At 44.2% G+C, this 27,513-nt stretch overlaps 1 protein-coding gene across 6 annotated transcripts; it reads right to left on the reverse strand.

Moving 5' to 3' along the window:
• LOC135899088 (zinc finger protein 84-like) lies at window positions 1–27,513 on the reverse strand. 6 transcript variants are annotated; one of them, XM_065428353.2, is made up of 4 exons: window positions 27,233–27,513; window positions 11,959–12,123; window positions 8,305–8,531; window positions 1–2,583 (listed from the first exon to the last, which is right to left on the reverse strand). In XM_065428353.2, exon 4 carries the CDS (start codon window positions 2,273–2,275, stop codon window positions 602–604), a length of 1,674 nt encoding a protein of 557 aa, XP_065284425.1. In that variant the 5' UTR covers window positions 2,276–2,583; window positions 8,305–8,531; window positions 11,959–12,123; window positions 27,233–27,513; the 3' UTR covers window positions 1–601. The 6 variants fall into 6 exon arrangements, with proteins under 6 accessions (XP_065284425.1, XP_065284427.1, XP_065284426.1 ...); XM_065428355.2 differs by lacking the exons at window positions 8,305–8,531; window positions 11,959–12,123 and adding an exon at window positions 7,225–7,293; XM_065428354.2 differs by lacking the exon at window positions 11,959–12,123 and having other exon boundaries at window positions 8,380–8,531.

A 27,513-nucleotide genomic window follows, 5' to 3' on the forward strand; every position in this document is an offset into this window, starting at 1 on the left:
CTAAGGAAAACATGAAAAGCAAGAAGGAACAATGAGGAGTGCACACAACTCAGCACTGCTGCACCGCACGTGTCAGGTGCACTTGTGGTGGCGAGGTGCCTATTGAGGTAGCTTTTATGTCCGAAGGTTTGACGGTAGAAGCTGCACTGAAACGGCCGCTCGCTTATGTGGGTTGTGCATGTGTCAGTTCAGTGCAAACTACTCCAAGTAACTCCGAGGACAAGAGCCCTGACATGGCGTCCCCCCGAGTTGACACACAGGTGATCCTTCACTACGGACTTTGTGTGGATGAGCAGGTGTCGGTTCAGTGCAGACTTCCACAAGTTGTCAGGACATGAAGGACCCTGAAACAGTCTCTCACATTAGGGGAAGTGAAGTTCAGTGTGAACTTCCATGAGTATATCCGAGTACATGAAGAGCACTGACATGGCCTCTCGCTGAGTGGATGCACATGTGGTCCTTCAGTAAGGACTTTTGAGGATTGCTGAGGGCATGCAGGGCACTGAAATGGCCACCCGCCTGTGTGGATGCATGGCTGTTGGTTTAATGCAGACTCCCACAAGTTCTCAGGACATGAACGGCTCTGAAACAGCCTCTCACATTAGTGGAAGTGCAGGTGAAGCTTCCATGTCGACTTTTGTGAGAAGCTTTGAGGGCATAAAGGGCATTGAAATGGCTTCTTGCCTGTGTGGGCGCGCAGGTGTTGGTTCAGATTACTCTTTTGTGAAAATCTCTGAGGGCACGAAGGGCACTGAAATGGCTTCTCTCCTGTGTGGGTGTGCAGGTGTTGGTTCAGAGTATTTTTCTGTGAGAAGTTCTGATGGCACGATGGGCATTGAAATGGCTTCTCACCTGTGTGGGTGCGCAGGTGTTGGTTCAGATTACTCTTACGTGAAAATCTCCGAGGGCACGAAGGGCACTGAAATGGCTTCTCTCCTGTGTGGGTGTGCCGGTGTTGGTTCAGAGTACTTTTCTGTGAGAAGCTCTGATGGCATGATGGGCATTGAAATGGCTTCTCACCTGTATGGGTGAGCAGGTGTCGGTTCAGAGTACTCCTTCGTGAGCAGCTCTGAGGGCACGAAGGGCAATGGAATGGCTTCTCGCCTGTATGGGTGTGCAGGTGTCGGTTCAGAGTACTCCTTCGTGAGAAGCTCTGAGGGCATGAAGGGCATTGAAATGGCTTCTCTCCTGTGTGGGTGTGCAGGTGTTGGTTCAGAGTATTTTTCTTTGAGAACCTCTGAGGGCACGATGGGCATTGAAATGGCTTCTCACCTGTGTGTGTGCACAAGTGCTGGTTCAGACGACTTTTTAGTGAGAAGCTTTGAGGGCACAAAGGGCAATGAAATGGCTTCTCGCCTGTATGGGTGTGCAGGTGTCGGTTCAGACTACACTGATGTGAGAAGCTCTGAGGGCATGAAGGGCATTGAAATGGCTTCTCGCCTGTGTGGGTACGCAGGTGCTGGTTCAGAGTACTCTTTTGTGAGAAGCTTTGAGGGCACAAAGGGCACTGAAATGGCCTCTCACCTGTGTGTGTACGCAGGTGTTTGATCAGAGTACTCTTTCGTGAGAATCTCTGAGGGCACGAAGGGCACTGAAATGGCTTCTCACCTGTGTGGGTGTGCAGGTGTCGGTTCAGATTACTCTTATTTGAAAATCTCTGAGGGCACGAAGGGCACTGAAATGGCTTCTCTCCTGTGTGGGTGTGCAGGTGTCGGTTCAGATTACACTGATGTGAAAAGCTCTGATGGCACGATGGGCATTGAAATGGCTTCTCACCTGTATGGGTGTGCAGGTGTCGGTTCAGAGTACTCCTTCGTGAGAAGCTCTGAGGGCACGATGGGCATTGAAATGGCTTCTCACCTGTGTGTGTGCACAGGTGCTGGTTCAGACGACTCTTTAGTGAGAAGCTTTGAGGGCACAAAGGGCAATGGAATGGCTTCTCGCCTGTATGGGTGTGCAGGTGTCGGTTCAGACTACACTGATGTGAGAAGCTCTGAGGGCATGAAGGGCATTGAAATGGCTTCTCGCCTGTGTGGGTGCGCAGGTGCTGGTTTAGAGTACTCTTTTGTGAGAAGCTTTGAGGGCACAAAGGGCACTGACATGGCCTCTCGCCTTTGTGTGTATGCAGGTGTTGGATCAGAGTACTCTTTCGTGAGAATCTCTGAGGGCACGAAGGGCACTGAAATGGCTTCTCTCCTGTGTGAATGCGCAGGTGTTCCTTCAATGTAGACTTCACCGTAAAGCTCCTAGCGCATAAATGGCAATGAAATGGCATCTCACCTCTATGGATGCACAGGTGTTGCTTTAGAATAACTTTTTGTGAGAAGCTCTATGAGCGTAAAGGGCAGGGCACTGAAATGGCCTTTTTGCTGTATGAGTGTGCAGGTGTTGCCTTAGCTTGAACGTTCGCAAGAAGCTCCGAAGGCATAAATGGAATTCAAACGCATGCTAGCCTGCATGGATCCTGGTGAGCACTTCAGATCACAGTTTATCCATCTCATAGACACAGGAGTTACAGTGGTGGCGGTATCCTTCATCTAACTGCACCATCTGGATTTGCTGGGCAGCTGGAATGCTTCAATGCTGCACCAAGAAGAAAACAAGACAGGTTACCCGAGTAATGCTCTTCACATAAAAATAAACATGTGATTATGAAATGCCGAAGAAATGAAATTGATAGTAGTGGTAAAGATCAGCCTTTTCTTCATTCAATGTCTTGGTATTGATTTCAGATCAAATCAGAGCACAGCTGGCTAACCATTTTGATTTGGAATACACAAATATATTTTTATGATTGCTCAATGGCCAAGTCTATGAAATTTGCACAAATTTTTGCTTAAAACATTTTTTAACTAAGATATAGTGAGAAGACTAGGAGATGGTATTAGTGCAAGCTGCCATTGCAGTCAAGTGCGACAGCCCAAACATTCAGTAATACCATCATGGGCCTGATAACTAAATTAAGAACAGCAGCACATTATCTCGAACTAGGTTTCAGGGTATTGTCTGTTGTGGTAGATAGTTACATTTCTGAAATTTATCTATAAATGCTGCCGACTCACTTGAGTCCAAGGAGGAATGAATATACAGAAAATGTAATTAAGGGACAAAAAACACAAACATTGGAAAACAACATTATAGCCAAGCAATACAAATTGCAAATATGACAACATATCTACTTTCAACAATGCTCTTAGGCTATTCATTCCATTTTTTGTCTTTAAGAAAATTACTACTTAGAAGCATTATTCACAGCACAAAGGTCTTGTATCATTCTACTGTGGTACTGACGAATGCTGGCACACGAAAAAAAAACACAGGTAAAATTATTTCATAATGCTGGACTCTGTTGTACACTAAATGCAAGAGTTGTAGCCTGTCTAATGCGTCTTCCCTGTAGCTATTCAAGATGGAGAGTACTCAGCATCTGCGACACACTATCAGTTTTTCTGTGGAAATTGCAGATGAACCTAACTTCTCTTTGCTGCAATAATTCTAATTTAACAATATTTTATTGGCATATGGATCCCGCAAAGCTTATGCATATTCATTGCTAGGTCTGACAGCATAGCGAACGGCCCTATACATTTACCTCTATAGGGGCTCCTTTGAAATTGTGACAAAGGTCCATAAACTTCTGAGAGCGCTCATGTAAACGTTTTCAATATGCTCGTCCCCCCTCATGTGTTCTGTTAGAATTACCTCGAGGTACTAATAGGCAGAAACATTGTTAGGTGTTGTTGCCAACAAAATAGGTGCAAAGGTGTCTTCTTGCTGCTTATCTTCATAAAACAGTACTAAAACAGCTCATTTCCTGCCCTTCACACCAGTGGCAAATCTTATCAAGGTTTCCAGCAAAACTTTTTGTTGGGCTAGTTGGTGCATTACTGAAGTACTATAGCGCCAAACAGACGACACGGGAAGAAGAGACACGGACGAGCGCTTACTGACAACTGATGCTTTAATGGCGGAAGCACGCAATATATATACACAAATCTGGCGGCGCAACTCGCGCATTGTCAAAACATCACATGGTAAAAGGGCAAAAGGCGATAGAATGATTGTGAATGTGACGTTCGTGAAGATGACACGTGGGGTACAGGGCCAAATGACTATAAGTGATAAAGGTAACACGATACACAAACACTGGCGTAAGGGAGTACCCCCTAAAAAACTAAAAGATTAGGAATGTTCACCAGGCGCGGGCGGCGCAGCAACATGCTCAAATTTAACTATGGGCTTCTAAAAATGACATCTCACTTTTATAGAGAAGTTTAGATGGTTCGCTTACGCATTCAGTGCCCTTCCTTTTAATGTAGAAGGCTTCCTTCAGCTCGCGGGCCACGCTGTCTCGACTTCTGTCCAGAATGATAGTCTCTCTTAGGCGAGGCTTGCACCCGCACTCTTTGCAGTGGATGGCCATATTGGAACCTGTTCCTTTTTCGTGTAACCTTTCGTGTTCTTTCAGCCTTTCATTTAGACACCGCCCCGTTTGTCCTATGTAAACTTTTTTGCATGAGAGCGGAATTTGATATACTACCCCTTCCTTGCAACTGACAAGTGGATTGGTATGCTGGGTTCCGCAGGTCACGCGTTCTGTTTTCTGGTTTACAGGAAATTACAAGGAGAAGGCCTGCCGAGCTGTTGAAAAGAATTTCGCCACGTCAAGCCTCAAGCCGGCTAGGGTGAAATCTCAAGCTGTGTCCCTCTGCAAGGAACTGGAACTAGGAAAAATAGCAAATGCCATAAGTAAGTGCAAAAATAAGACTTTGGGCATGTTTTTTACCGCTAAGACCCACAAAGAAGAAGTTCCGTTCCGGTGTATCGTGAGCGAAAGGGAATCTTGGCAACGTCATGTTAGCCAGTTTCTGTTAAAGCATTTGAGTTCACTTAACATGGAAGATCCTTTCAAAACAAGAAACTCCTATGATGTGATAGAATTTTTACAGGCTTGCGGTACCGTAGGTGGTTTTTTCTCGGTCGATGTCAAAGATCTTTTCTATTCTATCCCACACAAGGAACTGTTTTCAGCTGTCCAGGCATGTATTGAAAAGAAAGGCACCATTTCGTTTCAGAATTCTGTGGGCATGTCAGTTGAAAATTTCATTAGGCTTCTGAAGTTTTATCTCAGTTCCACACTTGTTCAGTTTGATGATAGGGTTTTTTTATGTTCAAAAGAAGGGCATCTGTATAGGGTCCTGCGTAGCCCCTATCTTAAGCAACATTTTTCTTTCGGCCGTTGATAGCGTTTTGGACAGCATGCTTGACAAACAGAAGGTTTTGAAAGTATTTAGATATGTAGATGATTTCTTAATTGTATTAAACAGACAGGATCCACCAGGCCACCAAGAAACTGTCAAAGAGACGCTAGATGTCTTTATGAAGTATAGCCATGGATTAGAATACACCTTTGAACTACCAAAGAATAATAAGTTACAGTTTTTAGACCTCGAGCTCAGCCTGGGAGCTGAAGTGCACTGGAAGTACCAACCCCGAGCGCAGAAAGAGCTCTTGTCTTATGAGTCAGCCCACTCTAAGACCGTAAAAAGAGCGATAGCAAAAGGGGCATTGGAATCGGCTACCAGGAAGTCATGTAAGCATGCCATACGGAGCAGCTTCCTTCAGCAGATTGAAAGGCTAAAGGAGGCGGGGTTCCCACAGTCAGTTATAACTTCTGTAGTAGAGAGCCTGCTCCAGAAGTTAAAAGGGAAAGCAAGAAAAAACACGCAAGAACAAACCAGGAGATTAAGACCTGTAGTTGTACCGTACTCCCACCGCGTAGCCCACAACCTGAAAAAGGTCGCGAGTAAATTCAAAGTCCCCGTTGTTTTCTCAGCCCCTTCAAAACTTGCTACATTGTGCGCCCGCGTTAACAACCAGAAAACAGAACGCGTGACCTGCGGAACCCAGCATACCAATCCACTTGTCAGTTGCAAGGAAGGGGTAGTATATCAAATTCCGCTCTCATGCAAAAAAGTTTACATAGGACAAACGGGGCGGTGTCTAAATGAAAGGCTGAAAGAACACGAAAGGTTACACGAAAAAGGAACAGGTTCCAATATGGCCATCCACTGCAAAGAGTGCGGGTGCAAGCCTCGCCTAAGAGAGACTATCATTCTGGACAGAAGTCGAGACAGCGTGGCCCGCGAGCTGAAGGAAGCCTTCTACATTAAAAGGAAGGGCACTGAATGCGTAAGCGAACCATCTAAACTTCTCTATAAAAGTGAGATGTCATTTTTAGAAGCCCATAGTTAAATTTGAGCATGTTGCTGCGCCGCCCGCGCCTGGTGAACATTCCTAATCTTTTAGTTTTTTAGGGGGTACTCCCTTACGCCAGTGTTTGTGTATCGTGTTACCTTTATCACTTATAGTCATTTGGCCCTGTACCCCACGTGTCATCTTCACGAACGTCACATTCACAATCATTCTATCGCCTTTTGCCCTTTTACCATGTGATGTTTTGACAATGCGCGAGTTGCGCCGCCAGATTTGTGTATATATATTGCGTGCTTCCGCCATTAAAGCATCAGTTGTCAGTAAGCGCTCGTCCGTGTCTCTTCTTCCCGTGTCGTCTGTTTGGCGCTATAGTACTTCACTTATCAAGGTTATTGCTGAGCTTAGTTTCATCAGCTCGTGATTTAACTACTGTGTACAATACATCCAACCATATTTGCTGTCATTGACTATTAGGAACAGAAAAGGTACCAAGAATGACCCCTATCCTATGCTACACCTGACGTGAAAGGAAATGCCTCAAATCCGACTGCCAACTTTGACGTACTGAACACGGTTTTCAATATAGGCTCTGATAAAATGCACAGATCTCATGTCTATTCGACTGCATAAAGCTTACATGGAGCTTTATGTTCAGGCACTTAATTAAAGGCGTTGGCAAAATCTAAAAAATACTGCCTCTATTTGTTCCCTGTTATTAACTGCTAAGTCATTATATGATGCAATAAGCTGAGAGATAGTAAAAGCCTTCCATAAAGCCACGCTGGACTCCAAACAGCATGTTGTCTCCATATAGGTATTGATTAGGGTGCCAACAGATCACATGCTCTAACCTATTGCTGCAAATTTGGGTCAGTGAGACAGGACGATGATTTTGCATGTTTAGGGGATTCACCCGCAGTGTTGGAAGCAGGTGTACTTGGTAATGAATGGGTGGACAAACAATATGCTGTATGGGAAACAATAGTATATACTTTGTGAATACTTAACCGGTAGTTTTGCGGAGGATATGTTCTTGTCCAAGACCAAGAGCCAAGCCAATAAATGTTCCACAGTGGCCTGCAGCAGCATTTATTCGCTGATATGGCACACATCTCTCCCAATGGCACTGACTGTCCTTACAATGAGTCACTTATTGCTTGCAAAACCCATCCGTTCATTACAATTTTGAATTGAAACCATGAAGCAGTCCTTTAGGGCTCCAGTTGGAGTGCTAGAGTGTAGTCGAGGCAGTGGAGCACAGTTTATTCTGCGTTGACAAGAAAACATAAAGTACCTTGTGCAGTGATGGAACAGCCAATTGACCTTCTGGCGCAGATCTTAGCACCAGCAAGAAGCTGATTTTGCACAGCAACTAGCACTTCTGGCACAGTGTCGAACTTACGTCAATCTTTTTTTCATTTAGATTATTCAAGGCAAATTCGCACGAAACCATATAGTGTAATTTTAACTGAAATAGGATACTGATATTGCTGACACCTGTTTATGTGCATAAAAAAAGGCATTCTGGATAAAAAGAACCCAACCTTTAAATTAATGGTCAACCCTTTGCATACATCACGGTATAAGGCTGTTTATTGATGGTATTGCTCAGCACTTATTAATAATTGGAACGTTTCACCATCAGAACGTACTGACAATACTAACTATAAATTACTACATAATACTGTCTCTGAGCAGGCTTTTGTTCCACATTTTTCATCAATCTTTAATGACTGGTCAGATTCCACAAGAGTGTAAACCGCCAGTCATACCAATCTTCAAAGACGTCAACAAAAACATGGCTGAAAACTACCAACTGATATTGTTGACGTGTATATGCGGTAAAATGATGGAACATTATGTCAGGTGCCACGGGAGGGACAAAAATGACGATCACCAACAAGACGTAAGAGACGACGTAGAGGGGCTAACATAACGTTCAGCCATACTGGTTTTACCGGCCATATCTTCTGCACAGTAATCACGGTCCCATTTAACCTTATATCTGTGCCCGTTTCATTTTTGGTGGAGGTGCTCGGTATTGCAAAAGACGGAACTCCGCAGTGGGCTTGTCCTAGGCCGTCCTACCATGCTGACAGACGACCAGGCCTTGCAAGCATCACTGTGGGGTGCCATTGGTTGTGTGCAGCGATGCGTTCGTACATGCCAAGCCATTCTTCGATGTTGACTGTCGGTGCCATTACTAGAGAAGGTGCTGGGGTCGTGCAGATGGGTCAATACAACTGACGGTTGCGGTGTCGCGGATGCTGACGGCCCGGGTGCGCCGGGTGCTGACGCCAAGCATGGCAAAAGTTCTGGGAATTTGAGAGAATGGGAATTTTGACAGAAGAGGGCAGTTTAGAAAAACTCAATGCTTTTATCAGTCCTTGAACTGTTTCAAAGCAAAGTTGGATTTGACGGTGGTCGCTATGAGGTAGCCTTCTCATGGAAAGAAGATTGTGAGTAGCTAGACAGCAATCAAAGAGAAGCATTAAAGTGAGTTTAATAGGGATTTCGCTGCAGAATATGGCTCAACCATTAAAATTTATACGAGAACATGCCTTGCTGAATGTAGACCGGAAAGAAGTGGTGTGCCATGTCTTGTATTCATGACATTCCAAATCATGCTGTCGTACTACAAGAGTATGGATGACCTTCGAAGTCAGCATATAGACCTCACTTGTGTCACCAAACAAATGCTTAGAAAAAGAACCTAATCTCCCGACTGACTTTGTTGCTCCTCTCATACGTTTTTGGATAATTCAAACTGCTTTGATTGCCAATATTTAAAAAGATTCTGGAAGATCGAATCGTAGCTTGATAACCTTGAAAGTGATAGCTTGTGCATTACAAGAGAGGACTGAAAATTTCAGTGACAAAAGTACTCCTCAACCACCATAATAGACCTTACACAGAAAGCGGTACACTTACACAGTATAAAGACTTCCTCAATCATAAGACACAAAGTGCTTAGCCTTGATTTTGCAGAAACGTGCCAAAGCATAACAGTATAATGAGAGACGTGCAGCTTTACAAGTGTTAGTACTAGGACTGTTTAAAAAAAACCACATTAGAGCGTTATTTCAGGCACGACTGCATCCTGTAAGTTCTTCCTTCATCACCATCAGGAAGATATGTGCACTGATGTTTTATAAAGTGTTGCTATGTGACACGCAGATGCTGACTTGCATGAGTTTATTTCCCCCCTTTTCAAGCATGCGTCCATGGTTTAATGGGTAGAGCATCGAGCTTCTGTTGCTGGGGGCACAGTTTTAATCTAACCAATGAACACTTTTGTTTATTTTATTTCTAGTGACAAGACATCCAGTGAGCCAAGCTGACCATAAATGGCCATAAACTGACAAACTGTAAAGTGGGGGGAAGAGGCAAAGAAAGCTATCACTTTAGAAGCCTTGCTACAGGTGAATATCAAGAAAGAAGAAAGAGATACTGTGCAGTGAGTTGAGTATAATCAGACAGCTCTTCGGGACCGCAAAAAGCCTGTTAATGCTAAATGTAATTCTGTGGCAACACATGATATCTGTGTAAGGCCTACTATAAGTGATAGCCAGGCTATTAGCTCAATCTTTCCATGTAATTGGCCTCCGCATTAGAGCTGCAACAAAGGAAGAAGCACAACAACTCTACAGAGAAGTTAACGCTCCGATTGAGTTGATGGGTATGCGGCTGAGGAAATGGCTATCGCAGTCTCACCATGCACTAATTGCTGCAGCCAATAAAAGTGGCATTCCTGCTCGAAATAACACAGGACCCTGTGACACAAATTTTGACAATTTCCTCAAGATCTGCGCTTAGGTTTCTCCAGACAGAATGCAAACCAGGCAAGAGGTCTGTTCTGTAGACGGTATCAAGAATATTTGACCCCCTTGGAATGACTGCACATTTCAGTATTTAAGCGAAGCTACTGTTTTAAGAGCTGTGACAATGAAAGGTTGGCTGAGACGAGCCACAAGAACTGTAGAAAGTGGGGAAACTGTTGCTCAGAGCTGCATCGTATTCATGCCCATGCTGTCCCTTGTTAGGTGAATGCTGAGCCAGGAAATCAAACTGTTCAAGTGCACATGTTTTGTCATACTAACTAGAAAGCTTAGGGAGCCTGCACATTTTTTCAGGTATTTTGAACATGAGCGCATGTCCGCGGCTTGTGTAATGGCCAAATCAAGAGTACCAAATATAAAGAAGATCCTGATCCCGAGACTAACTTTCTTGGTACATTGCTAGGAGACAGGTTGGTGAAGTTCATGATTAGCTCCCTCAAGGCACAAAATAGGTCAAACCTTTTTGAACCAATTCTATAGTCACGCTGCATTGCATCATAGGATCACCATTCCAATGGCAGCATTTCGTTGGCCAGCAGAGTGTCAGAAATTCAATGCAACTCTCGCAGAACAAGTGCATTATTCAAAAGTACTGCTCTCAAAGGAGGTTTGAGTGGAAGCTTATTGCACAAATGGCAGCATGGTAGGGAGGCTTTTGGGAGAGGATGTTAAGAACTACAGTTCCAGCCTCCAGAAGGTTCTCAGCAATGTGAAGCTGATTCCTCAAGAATTTGGGATAGTGTTGTATAAGGTAAAGACAGTAATGAAACGCAGGCCCCTCACTTAAATGTCCTAATCACCAGATAAAATGGAAGTAGTTACACCAGCCCATTTCTCTAATGGTAAGCGACTCAAAAGGCTTTCTCTATCACAAAGAATAGACAGAAATTTCAGTTCCAAAATCCACAGTGACAAGAAGATGCTGTCATGGCACAGTTCGTTGAGCAATCTTGGAAAACATGGCAGAGAGAGCACCCACTGAGCCACCATTCTGCACACCGTGCAAGTGTTCAAGCTCAAGCTTCGAACAATCTAAATGAAGGAGCTTGTGCTTCTTTATCAAGATTAAGCATCATGACTGCTATAGAAGGCTGGGCAGATCGCAGAGGTACATTGAGGACATGATTAGAACATAAAAATCTGTTGAATTAAGCTTCCAAATAACTCAGTAACACACAGACCTGTCCAGCACTTTCTTTAATTGAGCTTTTATTGACTCAGCAGATTCAAACTACACGCCTTTCAGAGGCAGAAGATAGTGAAGAGTTTTGCTGCTTGCACAAGCATAACCATCAGCTCTAAGAAAACTAAGAACAGGGACAGCGTCCACCATGAACTCCCTCACAGTACTATGGCTGATTTACTTAAAAATTTGTTCTCGCAATGGCCGTGATCATATTTTGTACCCTCTCCCCTTCAAGAATGACAGAATATCTGATTGAATTAAAGAATTACCATTCTTAAGAACAGCAAGTCTGCAGAACTATAATTGCACAAAAGGTGTCATGGATGCTGCTCAAGCTACAAAAATCCTGCCCAAAAGTGTACCTGAAATCAGTGTAGAGAACATGCAGATGGAATGAACTACTGCTTTTTACTAAAACAAGACCTTAGCTTCTTCGTCCAGCTTTTCTAAAACATATTTTGGCTGCCCCATTATAGGCCTTAAGCTAACCTTCAATCAAAAGGATATCAGTAGTCAAAAGGAGGACAAGCAGAGCTCTTGGACAGTCACAGTTGGACAGTCATGACAGCTGCTGGCACCATCCTGCTCTCCAAGATAAGGAGAATTGGGCAAAGAAGAACACGACAAGCAATAGGCTCGCTTCCGAATGCCCGCCTGTAATTTAAGTCTTTTTAACAAGTGCAGAGTTAATTTTTGCTTTTTGTGCATCTCTCTCACCGAACACCACCCTGGGGGGCACTGTCCTGCGAGAGAAGCACAGCAAGCGGCTCCCGAAGCGCACCGGACCGAAGCAGCGTGGCGAGCCTCCGTCGTCGCCCGCCCTTCATGATGCTCTGATGGCATCCATCGCAAGCAGTCAGCAATCAGGTCAGCATCTTCCTTCTGTATACCACAGAGAAGATGAGCAAGCAACGAAAAAGCTACGTGAATATGAGATCGAGACAAGGGAACCTACAGGAGACCACGAAGAGATGGACCAGACAGCCTTCACTGTTGTCTCTTACAAAAACAAAATAGCCACAGGTGTTCCTGTTATATTAAAAGCAACTCAGCCTGACAGCAGCTTATGGAAAGTAAACCAAATCTGCTGGCTTCTGCGGTCATGACAACAGCCCAAGGAAAGATGCTCGGCCACCGTCTCAACAAGGATGGCAGCCTCATGGTGACAGTGTCTTCACTTCCTGCAGCTAATCGCCTCCTCACAGTGACAGATCTATCGGGTATTCCTGTAGAAGCTCGAGTTCCATACTCCTACTCTGCCACGTACAAGAGGATACAGGACATTCCTGTTGAGTATTCGGATTACAACCTCAAGGAATATTTGAGCGAACAAGGAGTCATATCTGCTAAAAGGCAAGTTTTGTACGTCCCTAACGAAGATGTAACGGAAACCCAAAGACACTCGGTCATCCTTGAATTCTTTAAGGACGCCCCTTTACCAAACCGAGTGTCGCTTGGATTCTGTAGTTATCCCGTGCTGGAATACATGAGGTTCACTAATCTATATTTCAGATGACAAAGACATGGACATATAGCGAAATACTGTAAAGGCCCCATCCACTGCAAGATATGCACAGGTGCACATACGCATAAAAAGTGTACGTCACGTTCCTAGCCTCGATGTGCAAACTGTGAGGCTGAGCATGCTGCATAATGCGGAGGGTGCCCCAAAAAGAAATCAGCCACTCTTGCACGGACAGTAGAGCAAATCCCGGGAAAAGTGCGGAAACGATGAGAACCACTACCGAATCCAGATGTGATATATACATCTACAAACCGAAAGCAACACGACACGGTGCAGCGTAGCAACACAGCTTCGAAAAAGTCCTTCGCCTCAGTCGTGAGAGAAAACCAGCAAAGTCCATCTGCAAAGAGTCAATCAAAGCCCTCAAGTGATATAGCCGCAAGCCCACAAAAACAAGTATCCCCAAGGTCGCAGCACAAGAACATGAAGAACCGAGAAAAGCTGTGAGATGGCAGTGCTGTAAATGAGATATCAAGTATGCTGATTCCCATGATGTTTGCAGCAATCAAGGCCATCTCCGTGCCAGTCCATCATTGAAAAGCCTCCCTGAGGTAGAGGGCATCCTGGCTTTGGAACTGCTGGTCTCGTCTTCTTTCACGGCGCAATGCCGTGATTCTTCGCGGTAACAATGATGGCTTCGCCAACAAGCGCCTCACAAGTGGTGTCCACGAACAAACACTTCCGCACATGTACTATATTCCAGTGGAACGCTCGCGGCTTGCGCTCGAAGTTAGCAGACTTTCAGTATCTTGCGCGAGTGTACCAATTCCCTTTTAAGGTAATTTTCGAGTTTCGTGTCGATGAGCAGTTTAGGATAAAGGCTTATTATTTTCATCACTCAAGGCGACAAAATGGAATTAGCCGACTGCTCGTTGGATTTCGCAACGTGCCTGCCTCTGTGATTGACGTAGCACCACATGACAAGAATGAATATATTTGCACAACCGCAGTGATTGCACCTCAAGTGTTTACCCTGATCGGCGTCTGCTTGGAACCAGGATCACCTTTCCAAGTGTCAAGATTGGAAAACTTGTTGACAAGCACTCAATTTCCACATATTATTTGTGGTGATTTTAACGCACATAATGAGATCTGGGGCAGTTCACATACATGTGTTCGGGGTGCTAAGCTGGCGAAGCTCCTTGCAAGATACAATATAGAGCCCTTGAACAATGGCAGCATAACATACTTGAAAAATCCGAAGAGGTTAGCTGCATTGACGTCACATTCGCATCAAGTCAAGTTGCCTCTATGTTCGAATGGTGTAGAGATTTCGAGACTCGAGGTAGTTATCACTACCCGATCTTAATCTCTATCCTTCATTTTTGGACGTCGCCCAGAAAAGTGAAACTGAAGTTGGTAGACTGGGAAGCTTACACAGCAGCCGTAGACAAAGGGAGCACAGCCTCGACTACGAATGCAGAATTAATACCGACGGTAGCTCAATGCCTCAAACAAAGTACCCGCTCTGCCACTAAGCAAAGCTCCTTGCAAGATACAGTATAGAGCCCTTGAACGATGGCAGCATAACATACTTGAAAAATCCGAAGATGTTAGCTGCATTGACGTCACATTCGCATCAAGTTGCCCCTATGTTCGAATGGTGTACAGATTTTGAGACTCGAGGTAGTGATCACTACCCGATCCTAATCTCTGTCCTTCATTTTTGGACGTTGCCCAGAAAAGTGAAACTGAAGTTGGTAGACTGGGAAGCTTACACAGCAGCCGTAGACAAAGGGAGCACAGCCTCGACTACGAATGCAGAATTAATACCGACGGTAGCTCATTGCCTCAAACAATGTACCCGCTCTGCCACTAAGCATTGTAATGTGCCTACTAACAATGAGCAATTCGAAGGGCTATGTGCCATTCGAAGGCGTGCCGAAAGGAAGGCCCTACGTACTAAAATATTGAAGACCTCAGAGCTTGTCGACGTGCACAAAGACATATACGGCGTTACTTCACCTGAACTGAAAAAGGTGGAGGAACTTTTGTGGGACACTGGACATATGACAACCGCTGAGCAAAGTCTGGCGAGTCATCAGAGGCATTCAAAGAGCCACAACAGCTTTATCCTTTTATTGCCCTCTCGTTACATCAGCGCGCATCCCTGAAAGAGGCGGCAGAGTAGTACTGTAGGCTCCTTTCCAGAGGGGCACAACCTTGTCGGCAAATAGCAAGTCACCAGCCTAGTCCACCTCGATCGACCCTTCCCGTCTTTGAATGATCATTTACAATTGAAGAACTCACAGCAGCAATCAGCGACGCAAACAAGCGATCATCACCTGGCCATGATGGTGTGAGTCATGAAGCGCTCGCAAATCTATGCCACTTATCTCGCCTATGCCTTCTGGAGTGCTACAACGCCTCATGGATAACTGGGGAGGTCCCCACGGAATGGAAGCTTGCCAAAGTTATTCCTATACTGAAGCCAGGGAAGCAGCCGACAAATTACGCCTCCTTCAGACCCATATCTCTGCTTAGCTGCTTAGGGAATCTATTCAAAAGAATGATTTACAAACGACTAAATTGGTTCCTAGAATCTGCAAAAGTTTACCCGGAAGAAATGAATGGCTTCCGGCAAAATAGGTCTGCAATTGATAATGTCATTGCCTTGGTCTCATCAACTGAAGAGGAATTGGTCTGTGGAAATACACCTACTGCATTATTTTTGGACATTAAGGCAGCATATGATTCGGTCTATCATAAAGCAATACTTGACGCTTTGGAAACCCTTGGTCTTGGAGGACGGCTTTATGCATGGATTGAAGACTATCTTCAAGGACGCCAACTTTTCATGTGTACCCCGGATGGCCCCACGACGCTTTATGCCGTCGAGACGAGAGTGCCACAAGGAGCTGTGTTAAGCCTGGTATTATTTAACTTAGTCCTCATTCATCTGAGAAGGAACCTGCCCCGTGGCGTCAAAATCACACTGTATGTGGACAACATCTGCATTTGGAGCACGGCACGTTCCTGCAGTACCACCCAACATTGTCTCCAGAGAGTGCTGGCAAATATATCGGCCTACCTAAATCTAAGGGGACTGAAATTGTCCACCAACAAAAGCGTTGATATGGCTTTCACGCGGAGGTGTATGTAAAAATGCCGACTAGTGTTGGGAGGTCGTACCCTTCCATACGTCAAGACGCAAAGGTTTCTTGGAGTGACGATCGATAGGAACCTCACATGGTCGCCTCAAGTTAAAAAACTGAGTGAGAAGATTTCGTCAGCATCGCACGTATTCTGATTTTTAGCCGGATCACCTCCCGATCCTGCACAAAATGTCTCCCACAAGCAAGAGAAAACTTGAGGCAGCAAGGAACAACTGCCTTCGCGTATGTCTAGGCCTTCCGAAGGGGTCGTCCCGCTCAGGAACTGTAGTAGAAGCTCGATGCCTGCCTCTAGAAGTGCTATCTTCATAGGAGACACTTTGAATTCACCTCCGACACGTCATTCATACAAAGACCCACTTTTTAAAGGATATTTCTAGAAACCGTGCTACATTTAGCTTTGGACAGGTCGTCGGAAGCATGTCTATTTCAATTCCTGCTCAGGCATCGCAAATTATGCCATAAAACATTTCACCATGGACACTGTCCCCACTGGAAATCGTGCCATATATCCCTGGAATCAGTGTGAAAAAGAAAACGCCTCATGCAGCGACTTATAAGATAGCTTTGGAATATATGCACAAAGAATACACAGCTGCAACGCACATTTTCACAGATGGCTCTACAACTACACATCGCTCATTGTGCGGCCTTTTTTTTCCCTCCACAGGGCAACGATTCTCATTTCGTCTTGAGCGAGCGACATGATCTACTTCAGCAGAGCCATATGGTATTAAGGAGGCCCTTGTGTATGTACTTCGACAGCAGCCGCCAAAAACATGAGTGATTTTCACGGATTCAAAAGCAGCCCTACAAAGTATGTGGAACAGGCACAAGCGTTGTAATAATCAACCTGCAGCATTTGACATTGCTTATCTTCACCACAAGGCTAAGATTGCTGGGCATTGCATCAAGTTTCAGTGGATACCTGGCCATGCTGGTATTTCAGGAAATGAAAAAGCGGATGAAGCTGCGTGGAACAGGCACAAGCGTTGTAATAATCAACCTGCAGCATTTGACATTGCTTATCTTCACCACAAGGCTAAGATTGCTGGGCATTGCATCAAGTTTCAGTGGATACCTGGCTATGCTGGTATTTCAGGAAATGAAAAAGCGGATGAAGCTGCCCAAAATGGACTCCAATACCGCAATTTCAAAAGAACATTGTTTACAAAAACCGACGTTTCAAACATGGTGAAAAAATATGCCTGTCAAGAAAAAGACCGCATCTGGAATCTATCGCTTCACCATGATAACTTCCTGCGGTACATGGACCCAGAAATGAGACCGAAAATTCCACGACTGCTTCCTCGACACTTGGAGACATTGTACTATCGTCTTCAACTGAACATGGCATACATAAACAATTATCTGTACCGCATAGGGCTTACCACCAATTCCTACTGTGATAACTGCGGCAACTTAGCGACAATGGAGCACATATTACTAGAATGCCGTGTGTACCGGGACAAGAGACAATTTTTTGATCAACAAATGGACATGATTTGCCCCATCCTTTAACATTACTTAGCTTCCTAGGTCCAAAGCCCGGCCCTTCAAAAGAGTGGCGGGTTTTGGATTTATTGTTCAAATACCTGTCAGAAATTGGTCTAATAGGAAAGCTTTAAAGATTCTACATTTCATACACAAAAGCCTAAATTTACCTGCCATGTCACCTGCAACTATCGATATCAGTTATACTTGCACATTTCATATTTATTTTTATTCACTTTTCTTCCACTCTCTTCTGAAATCTTTTAACCCCATTCCCCATCCCTATACAAAGTAGCACACCAGCGGTTGTATATGCGCCGGCAAAATATCTGTTTTTATAATAAAATGTCTCTCTCTCTCTCTCTGCAAGATAAGTGTTCTCCACTGCTGTATGAGCAGAGTGGCTGAGAGGCACAATCCTGGAATGCCAGTTGACTGTGAGTTAATGTCCTTCTTGCAGAATGAGAACATTTCGTTCTTTGTAGTTTCCTTGCGAAGAATTTTGGGATAATAGTGATGGGCAGGCGGAGGCAACACTAAAGATAAAAACAAGCAGGGGGTTCTATATCTCCTTGCATGTTAACATTTTGTAGAGGGCAGCCTGCTTAAGATGAATTTTCACACATGTCACTAGAGAAATAAACTCCACTGCAAGCTGCAGAACTGCTGGCACCATAGTTGCAGCAATGAAGGCACGAAATCAGAAAAGCATTTTTAGCGTTTCCTTCAAAACTTAAACAGCTGATGAATAAGTGTCGCAACAGGTACCATTGGATGACAATACAGTTCATCATCATCATCAGCCTAGTTATGTACATTGCAGGACGAAGGCCTCTCCCTGCGATCTCCAATTCTCCCTGTCCTGTGCCAACAGATTCCAACTAGCACCCGCAAATTTTCTAATTTCGTTGCACCATCTAGTCTTCTGCCGTCATCTACAGTGCTTCCCTTCTCTTGGTACCCATTCTGTAACCCTAATGGTCCAATGGTTATCTAATCTGCGCATTACATGACTTGCCCAGTGCCATTTTTTTTCTCTTAATGTCTATCAGAGTATTGTCTATACCCGTTTGCTCTCTGATCCAAACCGCTCTCTTTCTGTCTCTTTGCGCAGTCCTTAACTTGTTCTCAAGCTTCTTTGTCAGTCTCCAAGTCTGCGCCGTATGTCAGCACCGATAAAATGCACTGATTGAATACTTTCTTTTTCAATAATAGCAGTAAGCTCCCAGTCAGGATCTCAGAATGTGTGCCGTATGCGATCCAACCCATTTTTATTCTTCTGTGAATTTCCTTCTCATGGTCAGGGTTCCCTGATTAGTTGACCTAGGTAAACATACTTCTCCACAGACTCTAGAGGATGACTTGCGATCTTGAACTCTTGTTCCCTTGCCAGATTATTTATCATTATCTTTGTCTTCTGCATATTAATCTTCAGCCCCACTCTTACACTCTGCCTGTTAAAGTCCTCAATTATTTGTTGCAACTCGTCTGCACTGTTGCTGAATAGAACAACCGAAGGTTGCGGAGATATTCGCCGTTGATCCTTACTCCTAAACGTTCCCAGTTTAATAGCTTGAATACTTCTTCCAAACACGCAGTGACTAGCATTGGACAGATTGTGTCTTCTTGTCTGACCCCTTTCTTTATAGGTATCTTCCTACTTTTTTTGTGTGGAATCAAGGCTGCTGTGGAATCTCTGTAGATATTTTCTACGGTATTTACGTAAGTGGTCTACACTCTGATTATGCAATGCCTCTATGACTGCTGGTATCTCTACTGAATCAAATGCTTTCTTGCAATCTATGAAAGCCATATAGTGAGGCTTATTGTACTCTGTAGATATCTCGGTAACCTGATTAATGAAAATGGATGTGATCCATTGTAGATCCTGAAGCCAGCCTGCTCCCTTGGTTGACTAAAGTCCAATGTTGCCCTTATTCTATTGGAGATTATTTCGGTAAATATTTTATATATTACTGGGAGTAAGCTAATGGGCCTATAATTTTTCAGTTCTTTGACGTCGCCCTTTTTGTGGATTAGTATAATGTTTGCATTCTTCCAGTTTTCTGGGACCCTTGCAGTCAATTGACACTTAGTATAGAGAGCTGCCAGTTTTCCTAGCATTATGTCTCCTCCATCTTTGATTAAATCGACTGTTATTCCATCCTCTCCTGCCGCTTTTCCCCGTTTCATGCCTTGCAAGGCCCTTATGACCTCATCTCTAGTTATAGGAGGAGTTTCTGTATACTGTTCATTATTGTTTCGAATAGAGCGCTCCTGAATCTTCTGGGTACTGTAAAGGTTAGTATAGAATTCTTCCACTGCTTTTATTATACCTTCGAGATAGTTGATGATATTACCCTGCTTATCTTTCAGTGCATACATCTTGGTTTGTCCTATGCTAACTTTCCTTCTCACTGATTTCAGGCTGCGTCCATTTTTAACGGCTTCTTCAGTCTTTCTCACATTATAATCTCTAATATCACTTATTTTCGCTTTGTTGATCAGTTTTGACAGTTCCACAAGTTCTATCTTATTTCTTGAGTTGGACCCTTTCATTATTTGTCGTTTCTTTATGAGGTCCTTTGTTATATGGGAAAGCTTGCCTGCTGGTTGCCTTGGTGCCTTGCCTCCCACTTCAATTACTTATTGCTGCCTCTGAAGCCAGCCTAGTTACGGTTTCATTCATTACCCTCTATATCATTTTCATCTCTCTGTTCTAAGGCTACATATTTGTTTGCAATACCAGCCTCAATTTGTCGGCTTTTACCCATACTGCCTCTAGGTTGACCTGTTTCTTCTTGACCAAGTTTACTCTTTCTCTCTTCAAATTTCAGTGAATACTAGCTCTCACTAACCTATGATCACTGCACTTTACCCTACCTATCACTTCTTCTACATCCTGCACTATGCTGGAATCGGCAGAAAGTATGAAATCAATTTCATTTGTTGTTTCACCATTAGGGCTTTTCCAGATCCACTTTCCGTTGCTACGTTTCCCGGAAAAGGTGTTCATTATTCAACTTATTCCTTTCTGCGAATTCTACCAGCACCTCTCCTCTAGCGTTTCTAGAATCGACATTGTAGTTGCCAATTGCCTGTTCACCCGCCTGCTTTTTCTCCACTTTTGCATTGAAGTCCCCCATTACTACTGTATACCGCGTTTGCACTTTTCCGATTGCTAATTCAACATCTTCATAAAACTGATCTACTTCCTCATCGTCGTGACTGGGCGTTGGAGCATAGGTTTGTACTACCGTTAATCTACACCTCTTATTGAGTTTGATTACGACTACTGCTATCTTCTCGTTGATGTTATAGAATTCGTCAATGTTGCCCACTATGTCCTTAGGGATTAGGAATCCTACCCTGTATTGCTTCTTCTCCGGGAGACCTCTATAGCAGAGGACATGGCCGTTATTCAGCAATACAGTTAAACCACGACAAAGAGAGGTCAGTGAGATCAGCACTTCGTTAGATAAGAATTTAGCTAAATTGAAATTCAACCATTTCGCTAAGTACTGTCGCCAACCGGTTCTTTTTTACTCGGAAAGGGCGTAATGATTCGAGTTGACTCCATTTCCCCATTCCCCCTTTTTTATAACATACACCAGCGTGCCATCAATTTGCCTAAGAAAGTTTTTTTTTTTCCCGTTACATTATATTTGCAGTAAAATCGTCTGATAGGTTTCACATTATTTCTCTGAGAATTTGTCGTTTTTCTTCAGCGTGTCGAGGACAACTTATCTGAACGGATGGATGGAAGGTAGGAGCGTCCCCTTTGAAACGGGGCAATGGCAGTTGCCACCATGCTCAGATTTTTATTTTGCCTTTTATTTTTATTTTCATCTGTGTTGTGTGTTATTGAATTTCTCAATTTTCTTTAAATACGTCTTCCTACCCTTTTAACCTTATGTCACCTCTGCTTTTGAGCCACCAATCCTCCAATCGCCTTTTGCTAATTTCCACCACATATTTATTTACACGACTATTATTAACTCTGAACCCTAGGGCCTCAGGAAGGGTGACTGTGGCCGCATCAACATCGGGCTTGATAACATCACATTTTAGTATGAGGTGTTCCATTGTTTCTACATATTTGCCACACACAGTACATGTGTCTTCTTCTTCGTTAAATTCCTTTTTATAGCTCCGCGTTCTAAGACATCCTGATCTAGAGTAGAGTACTGCCTCTTGAGTCATCATAAAACGCTACCTTCCTGATCTGCTGTTTCCAGTATCGATATAGTTCCACACTATGCTTCTTTTCCATTGAATTTAACCAATTTTTACCTTCCACGTTTTTAACTTGTCGTTTAATGCTCTGTCTTTCTTCGTCCTCGTGTCTGGCATACTTACTGGTTAGCTTCCTAGTTCTCCTCCTCCATTGTGAGTCAATGCTCTTTCTGTATAGGTATTTAAACATCTTAGCTGCCCATTTGTTACCGTCCAATTTCCTCAGATGTTTTTCGTATAGGATTTTACTCTGAGCTGCCCGTGCTTCGAAAGATGGCCAGCCCTGATCTCCCTGTACTGCTTCGTTTGTGGTTTTCCCGTGGGCACCTAGTGCTAACCTTCCCACAGCTGTCTGATTTACTTCTAGTCTCGACTGAACCTCTGCCCTTAAACACAGGACTGCATTCCCGAAAGTAAGCCCCGGCACCATTACTCCCTTCCAAATACCTCTCAGTACCTCATACCTGCTGTACCCCCACAATGCCCTATGTTTCATTATCCCGGCATCTCTTCGCCCTTTTGCTATGAGACTGTTCGTGCTTTTCCGTGTACATCTGCCCTTTGTTTATCCATACCCCGAGATATTAGTATTCGGCCACTCGGGGTATTTCATGGCCTTGTATTGTAAGCTCCTGATCAGTGGTATCGTTGAAAAACATCCCACCGGACTTAGCTGCATTAAAACTGAAACCTAAACTGTCTCCTTCCTCTCCACAGTAATTAACCAGAGTTTGCAAATCTTCCTGGCTATGTGCTAACAGTACAATATCGTCCGCGTAAATTAAACCCGGTAGTCGTTGCTCAACAACCTTTTTGACAAATCTGTACGACAGATTATACCCTAGATTGCTTCATTGTAACCTTCTTTCCATGCTTATCATATAAAGCATGAACAGCAGCGGTGATAGAGGACAACCTTGCCTTAATCCTTTGTGAACCTCGACAGTTGTCGTACTCCTAATTCCTTCCCATGTTATTTCAACATTATTTTCTCAATATATTTCCTGTAGAAAATCAATTACCTCATGACCGATACCTTTGGCTTTTAATATGTTCCACAGGAGTTCCCTATTCACGTTGTCGTATGCACCACTTATGTCCAGGAAGGCTAAATACAGAGGTCTATTTTCCGCCTTAGCTATTTCTATGCACTGGGTAAGCACGAATAGGCTATCATCTAACCACTTCTGAACCCGTTCTGAAGTTCTCCGAGTATTCTATTACTTTCTACCCATGACTGCATTTTTAATTTCACCGCCTGCATCGCCAGCCTATATATAACTGATGTTATTGTAATTGGTCGGAAGGATTTTATGTTCTTCTTATCACCTTTCCCTTTATAAATCAAATTCATCTTACTCTGTTTCCAGCTGTGCGGAATTAGCTTATTTGTTATGACTGCCTCCAATGCTTTTATCAGCGTTTCCTTGCTTCTTGGGCCAAGTTCATTAACTTGATTGGAATTTCGTATATACCCGCGGACGTGCATTTTGGAACATTTGCTTCAGCCTTTTTCCAGTTAAGATTGGTCAGTTCTAAGCTGTTTTCTATTATGCTATTCTGTGTTGCTCCCTCATTTGGGGCGATTACCTTATCGTCTTTCCTAAATGACTCCGCTTTAACTGAACCAATGTAGTTCACAGCGTCATCTCCCTCTAAACAATTTCCTTCAGCATCGTGAATCTGTTCCTGTTTTCTGTGATTAGCTTTACCCAGCAGAAGCTTGATGTAGGCGAGTTCGTTATGCATACTTCATGAAAAGAGCGCTACGAAGACGCGGACGAAAGAACAACATGTACGACAGACAAGGCGCTACTTCCAACTAAAAGTTTTTTGAAGAAACAGAACTTTCATTAGATGCATCCAAGAATGGCCCATCGTGACATCACGGCCTCCCTTTCTCTTCAGGAAAGCTATCTCTTTTTTGGTAAGCATCACTGAAGGGAAACTAATGCACGTGCCCTTGGCCTTTGCAATGTAAAAAGCTTCTAATATCTCCCGTTCTAGTCTATCTCTGGACCATGCCAGAAACCTGGTGTCGCGAAGATATGGACGGCAATTGTGACGTTTACAGTGTTCTGCTAGATGGCGCCCCGCATTGTTATTTACGGCCCAATTGTGCTCACGCGCCCTTTCATTAAAACACCGTCCAGTTTGACCGATATAAACCTGTTTGCAACTTAGGGGTATTTCGTATACATTACTTTTGCAAGCAGTGTACTGCGCTGCATGTTTCTTAGAGCATGGTTCGGGTTTTGCTTTTGTCATCATAGGGCATATCTTGGCCAGCTTACATGGTGCACTGAAGAGAAGATTGATACTGCGCCTTTCTGCCACCTTCTTGAGATTGTGGGATACCCTGTGCCAATAAGGAATCACATGTAATCTCTTCCTATCAAATGGCTTTCTTGTGTCAGTGGCCTCTCTTGCCTGTTCGATCTTTTGAAGAAGCTTGTCGCAAATGCTAGAGATCAAAAGTGAAGGGAAACCGGCTAGGCGTAGCCTTGAAACTTGGTTATTGAAACTGATTTCTATTCTGTGGTTGCAAGATTTGTTTAGCGGTTCTTTTAAACAAGTCATTGCAACTTCTCGTTTTACTAGCTTGGAGTGCGCAGTGTCGTATGAGATTAGCTGCTTGTTCAACCTCAGCTGGTATTCGAAACAGACATGCGTGTTCATCAGAGTGAGATGGAGGTCCAGAGAACGAATGCTGTTGTCACAAGGCCTTTCGCACGTGAAGTTTAGAGCCTCCGATGCATTTCTAAATGTGTTAATTATCGATTCTACAGTGTCATCTAGCCTAGACCCTGGAACGTCGTTAACAACCACGAGGTAGTCATCTACATACCTCATTATAGAAGGAGCACATGACTGATTCAGAATGCTGTTTACACACTTGTCAAAGGCGCTGAGAAAGATGTCTGAAAGAATGGGAGCGAGCGACGATCCAATACAAATGCCCTTGCGTTGTACATAGTGTTGGTTTTTGAAACTAACGACAATGGAATGGAGATAAAAGCTTAACAGTTCTAAAAACTGGCCACTATTCACTCCGGTTGCACAACTGAACCTAACTTCACCACAGTCTTCGATTTTGTTCCTAATGGCACTGAGCACTCCGTCATGAGGAATCGCATATTACAGGTCTTCAATGTCCAGTGAAAACGCGTTTTCACTGGACGTTGAATCACTTTCACTGGACGTTGACGTTAGTTGCATCGCGAACTTCAGCCAGCCAGCGGTCAGAGGACTGCTTTATTTTAGCCTGGACGAGGACCTGCACTTGTTTCTTTTGTCGATAATATTCCCATTTTTGGCCTATTTCCTCTTCAGTTAACTGCGCCCTCTTTGCTCCTCTGTGTTCCCGAGATGCCCACGGTCGTTGTTCGATGGCCTGTCTAATTTCCTTATTCCAACTTTGTGGCTTCCTCTTTCCTCTCCAGCGATTTACTCCTTTTACTTCTTTTATTTTTGTACTAATGAGCAGTTCTAACTGATTGTATTCCCACCTTTCCATGGGATGTTTCTCTATTGCTTCCTCTATGCCAGCCGCTATTTACGCTATTTGTTCGTCATTTCATTTTGCGTACTCTTTTTGACTTCCCTGCATTTTTCTTTTGAGTAGGGCTCCCAACTGTAGACTAATACGCTTATGATCACTTCCGAGGCTGTACTTCCCCTCTTCGTCTATTTCCATTATTGCGAGCTTGCTATACAACTTGCATACTGAAAAGATTTTGCGCCAAAAAAAAAACACACAAGAAAGACGACGACACCACGTGCGCTACTTCAACTGTTTAATGAGGGTGAAAGCATTCGACATATCTTTTCAGTATGCAAGATCACCAACTAGCCCAGCAGTTAACTCTTCTAAAATGCTATACAACCCCTGCGACATTAAGCAGTAGTCAATGGTCATTTGTTACGGGACTCCCACGTGATTTGTCCCTCACCCTTAGTTTCTCTATTTACTATAACTAGGTTGTGTCGCTCACAGAAGTCTAGCATCAACTTCCCATTACAATATGTGTATCCATCCAGATCCTCGATGTGGCCATTCATGTCACCCAGCAGACAAATATCGGCACCTTCTCCAAACTGCTTTATATTGTCATCGAGACACTTCACTAGATCTTTGTTCTCTTGCCTGCATTTGTCCCCTGTCCCTAAATAAACTGCTCCTAGCCATGCCTTTTTACCGACAATTGTACCTGACACCCAGACATGTTCTTTGCAAGTTAACTTTATTCTTTGTCAATTTGTTCCTTGGTGTATGAGCATACCTACTCCTCCTCCCTTCCTCTTCGTTGTTGTTCTATTGCTCCCTTCAATAAACGGTGGGTCTTCTAGATCCCTTTAATGTGTTTCGCATAGCGCGTATACACCTACTTTTTCGTCCTTTAACTGCTGTTCTATTTCTAACCACCTCACTCTCTTTCTACCGCCTTGCATGTTTATGTACCTGATCCTGGTGTTAAATTTCTTAGTAGTTTTCTTCCTGGACCTCCTAGTGGCCATTTTATTGGCGTCAGCCTCTATTGTTGCACTTTCTACACTGTTTCTACCTACCCCTACGCCCTGCCAGGCGCCAGCCGATCTCGGCTCCTAGCCTTCCATTAAAGTGGATGCCATCTCGTGTAAAGCCTCCGCCAAACTCTGCTCTATGCACTTCTCTGTTTATGTCTGCCACTTCAAATCCTTTCTCCTGGCTTAGCTTTCTTATCTCACGATTAACAGCCACAACGTCCTTGGCAATTGCTCCGTTCCTTCCTTGCACCTCCGGCACTGTGCATACCACGATCTGGACTTGCTGTGCTATCGCCCTTAAATCGTCAATTCCCTCCGCTAATCTTTCCACTACTTTTGCGGCTTCACCATTCAAGACACAATTTAGCGCCGCCGCTACCACTACCAAATTGCGTTCTGCAACATTCTCAGAAAGCTTGCTTTTTGTTTCTCTCAGTACTGCGTCCATTGTCCTGCCTGGGAACGTCCCGACTGCTACCCGGTTATCACCCTTTGCACGCTCCATTATAGCTCTTTTGCACCTCCTCATAGTTGAATCACCACCGATAAGTACTAGGGTATTCTTTCCCTCCCTCCTAACTTCCAGGTTATGCTTATCATTGGCTACGAGCTCATTCCTTGGGGTTAGCTTGTTCCCCTCTCCTGGCGCTCGCTGGCGCCCCTGTGGCTGCAGCGTCGCCTCACTCGGGGCGTGTTGCACTGCTTCACTATGCCGATTAACCGGCGGCGAGCCGACTCCCGCTTGCTCTGGCTCCCTGCCTCCCACTTCGCCTGTAGGGTCTACCATACTTTTTGTGCTTTTGCCACCGGCTTGGTATCCCGACCCATCATTCTCCGCTGCCCGCGTCTCAAGCGCATCGAGCCGCCTATGCAGTTCTGCTCTCCTTTCCCTCTCTTCTCCAAGCTCGGCCGCGGTTCTCACTAATCACTTCAATCATGGAGAGCGACCTTTGTGTGGTATCCCGAAAAGGGCGGCGAAGTCCTTTATTCGCGCCGATCGAGATCGCTTGCACGATGCTAACTGGCCTTGCTCACAGGCGAGAAGGTGTTGCATTTAGTCAAGGCGTTAAGTACTACTGCCTCTACCGGTACTCACGTTTGTCATTTTGCACACGAAGTAGGGAGCGTTGGTCTTTGAAACAGCAGAAACAACCAGCAGCACACACCACATTCAGTACCGAAACACGCGCGGATTCGGCGCAATTGGTGCCGATGTTGATGGACTATTCCATTTGGGCGGGAGGCCCCATTTTCTTACTCCATACAATTCTCCGCCCGAACGTATAGAGAAGTGTAGAATAATAGGTAGCGTCGAAAACACGCGGCGTCTAAATCACTACAATGGTGGCACAATGATGGCACTACAATCATACAACG

This window comes from Dermacentor albipictus, chromosome 7, assembly GCF_038994185.2.
Source record: "Dermacentor albipictus isolate Rhodes 1998 colony chromosome 7, USDA_Dalb.pri_finalv2, whole genome shotgun sequence".
NCBI classification, from domain to species: domain Eukaryota; kingdom Metazoa; phylum Arthropoda; class Arachnida; order Ixodida; family Ixodidae; genus Dermacentor; species Dermacentor albipictus.

Coding starts and splice junctions, on each gene's coding strand:
- LOC135899088 (XM_065428351.2), bottom strand. CDS start 2,275: ATGCCATTTCATTGCCATTTATGCGCTAGGAGCTTTACGGTGAAGTCT.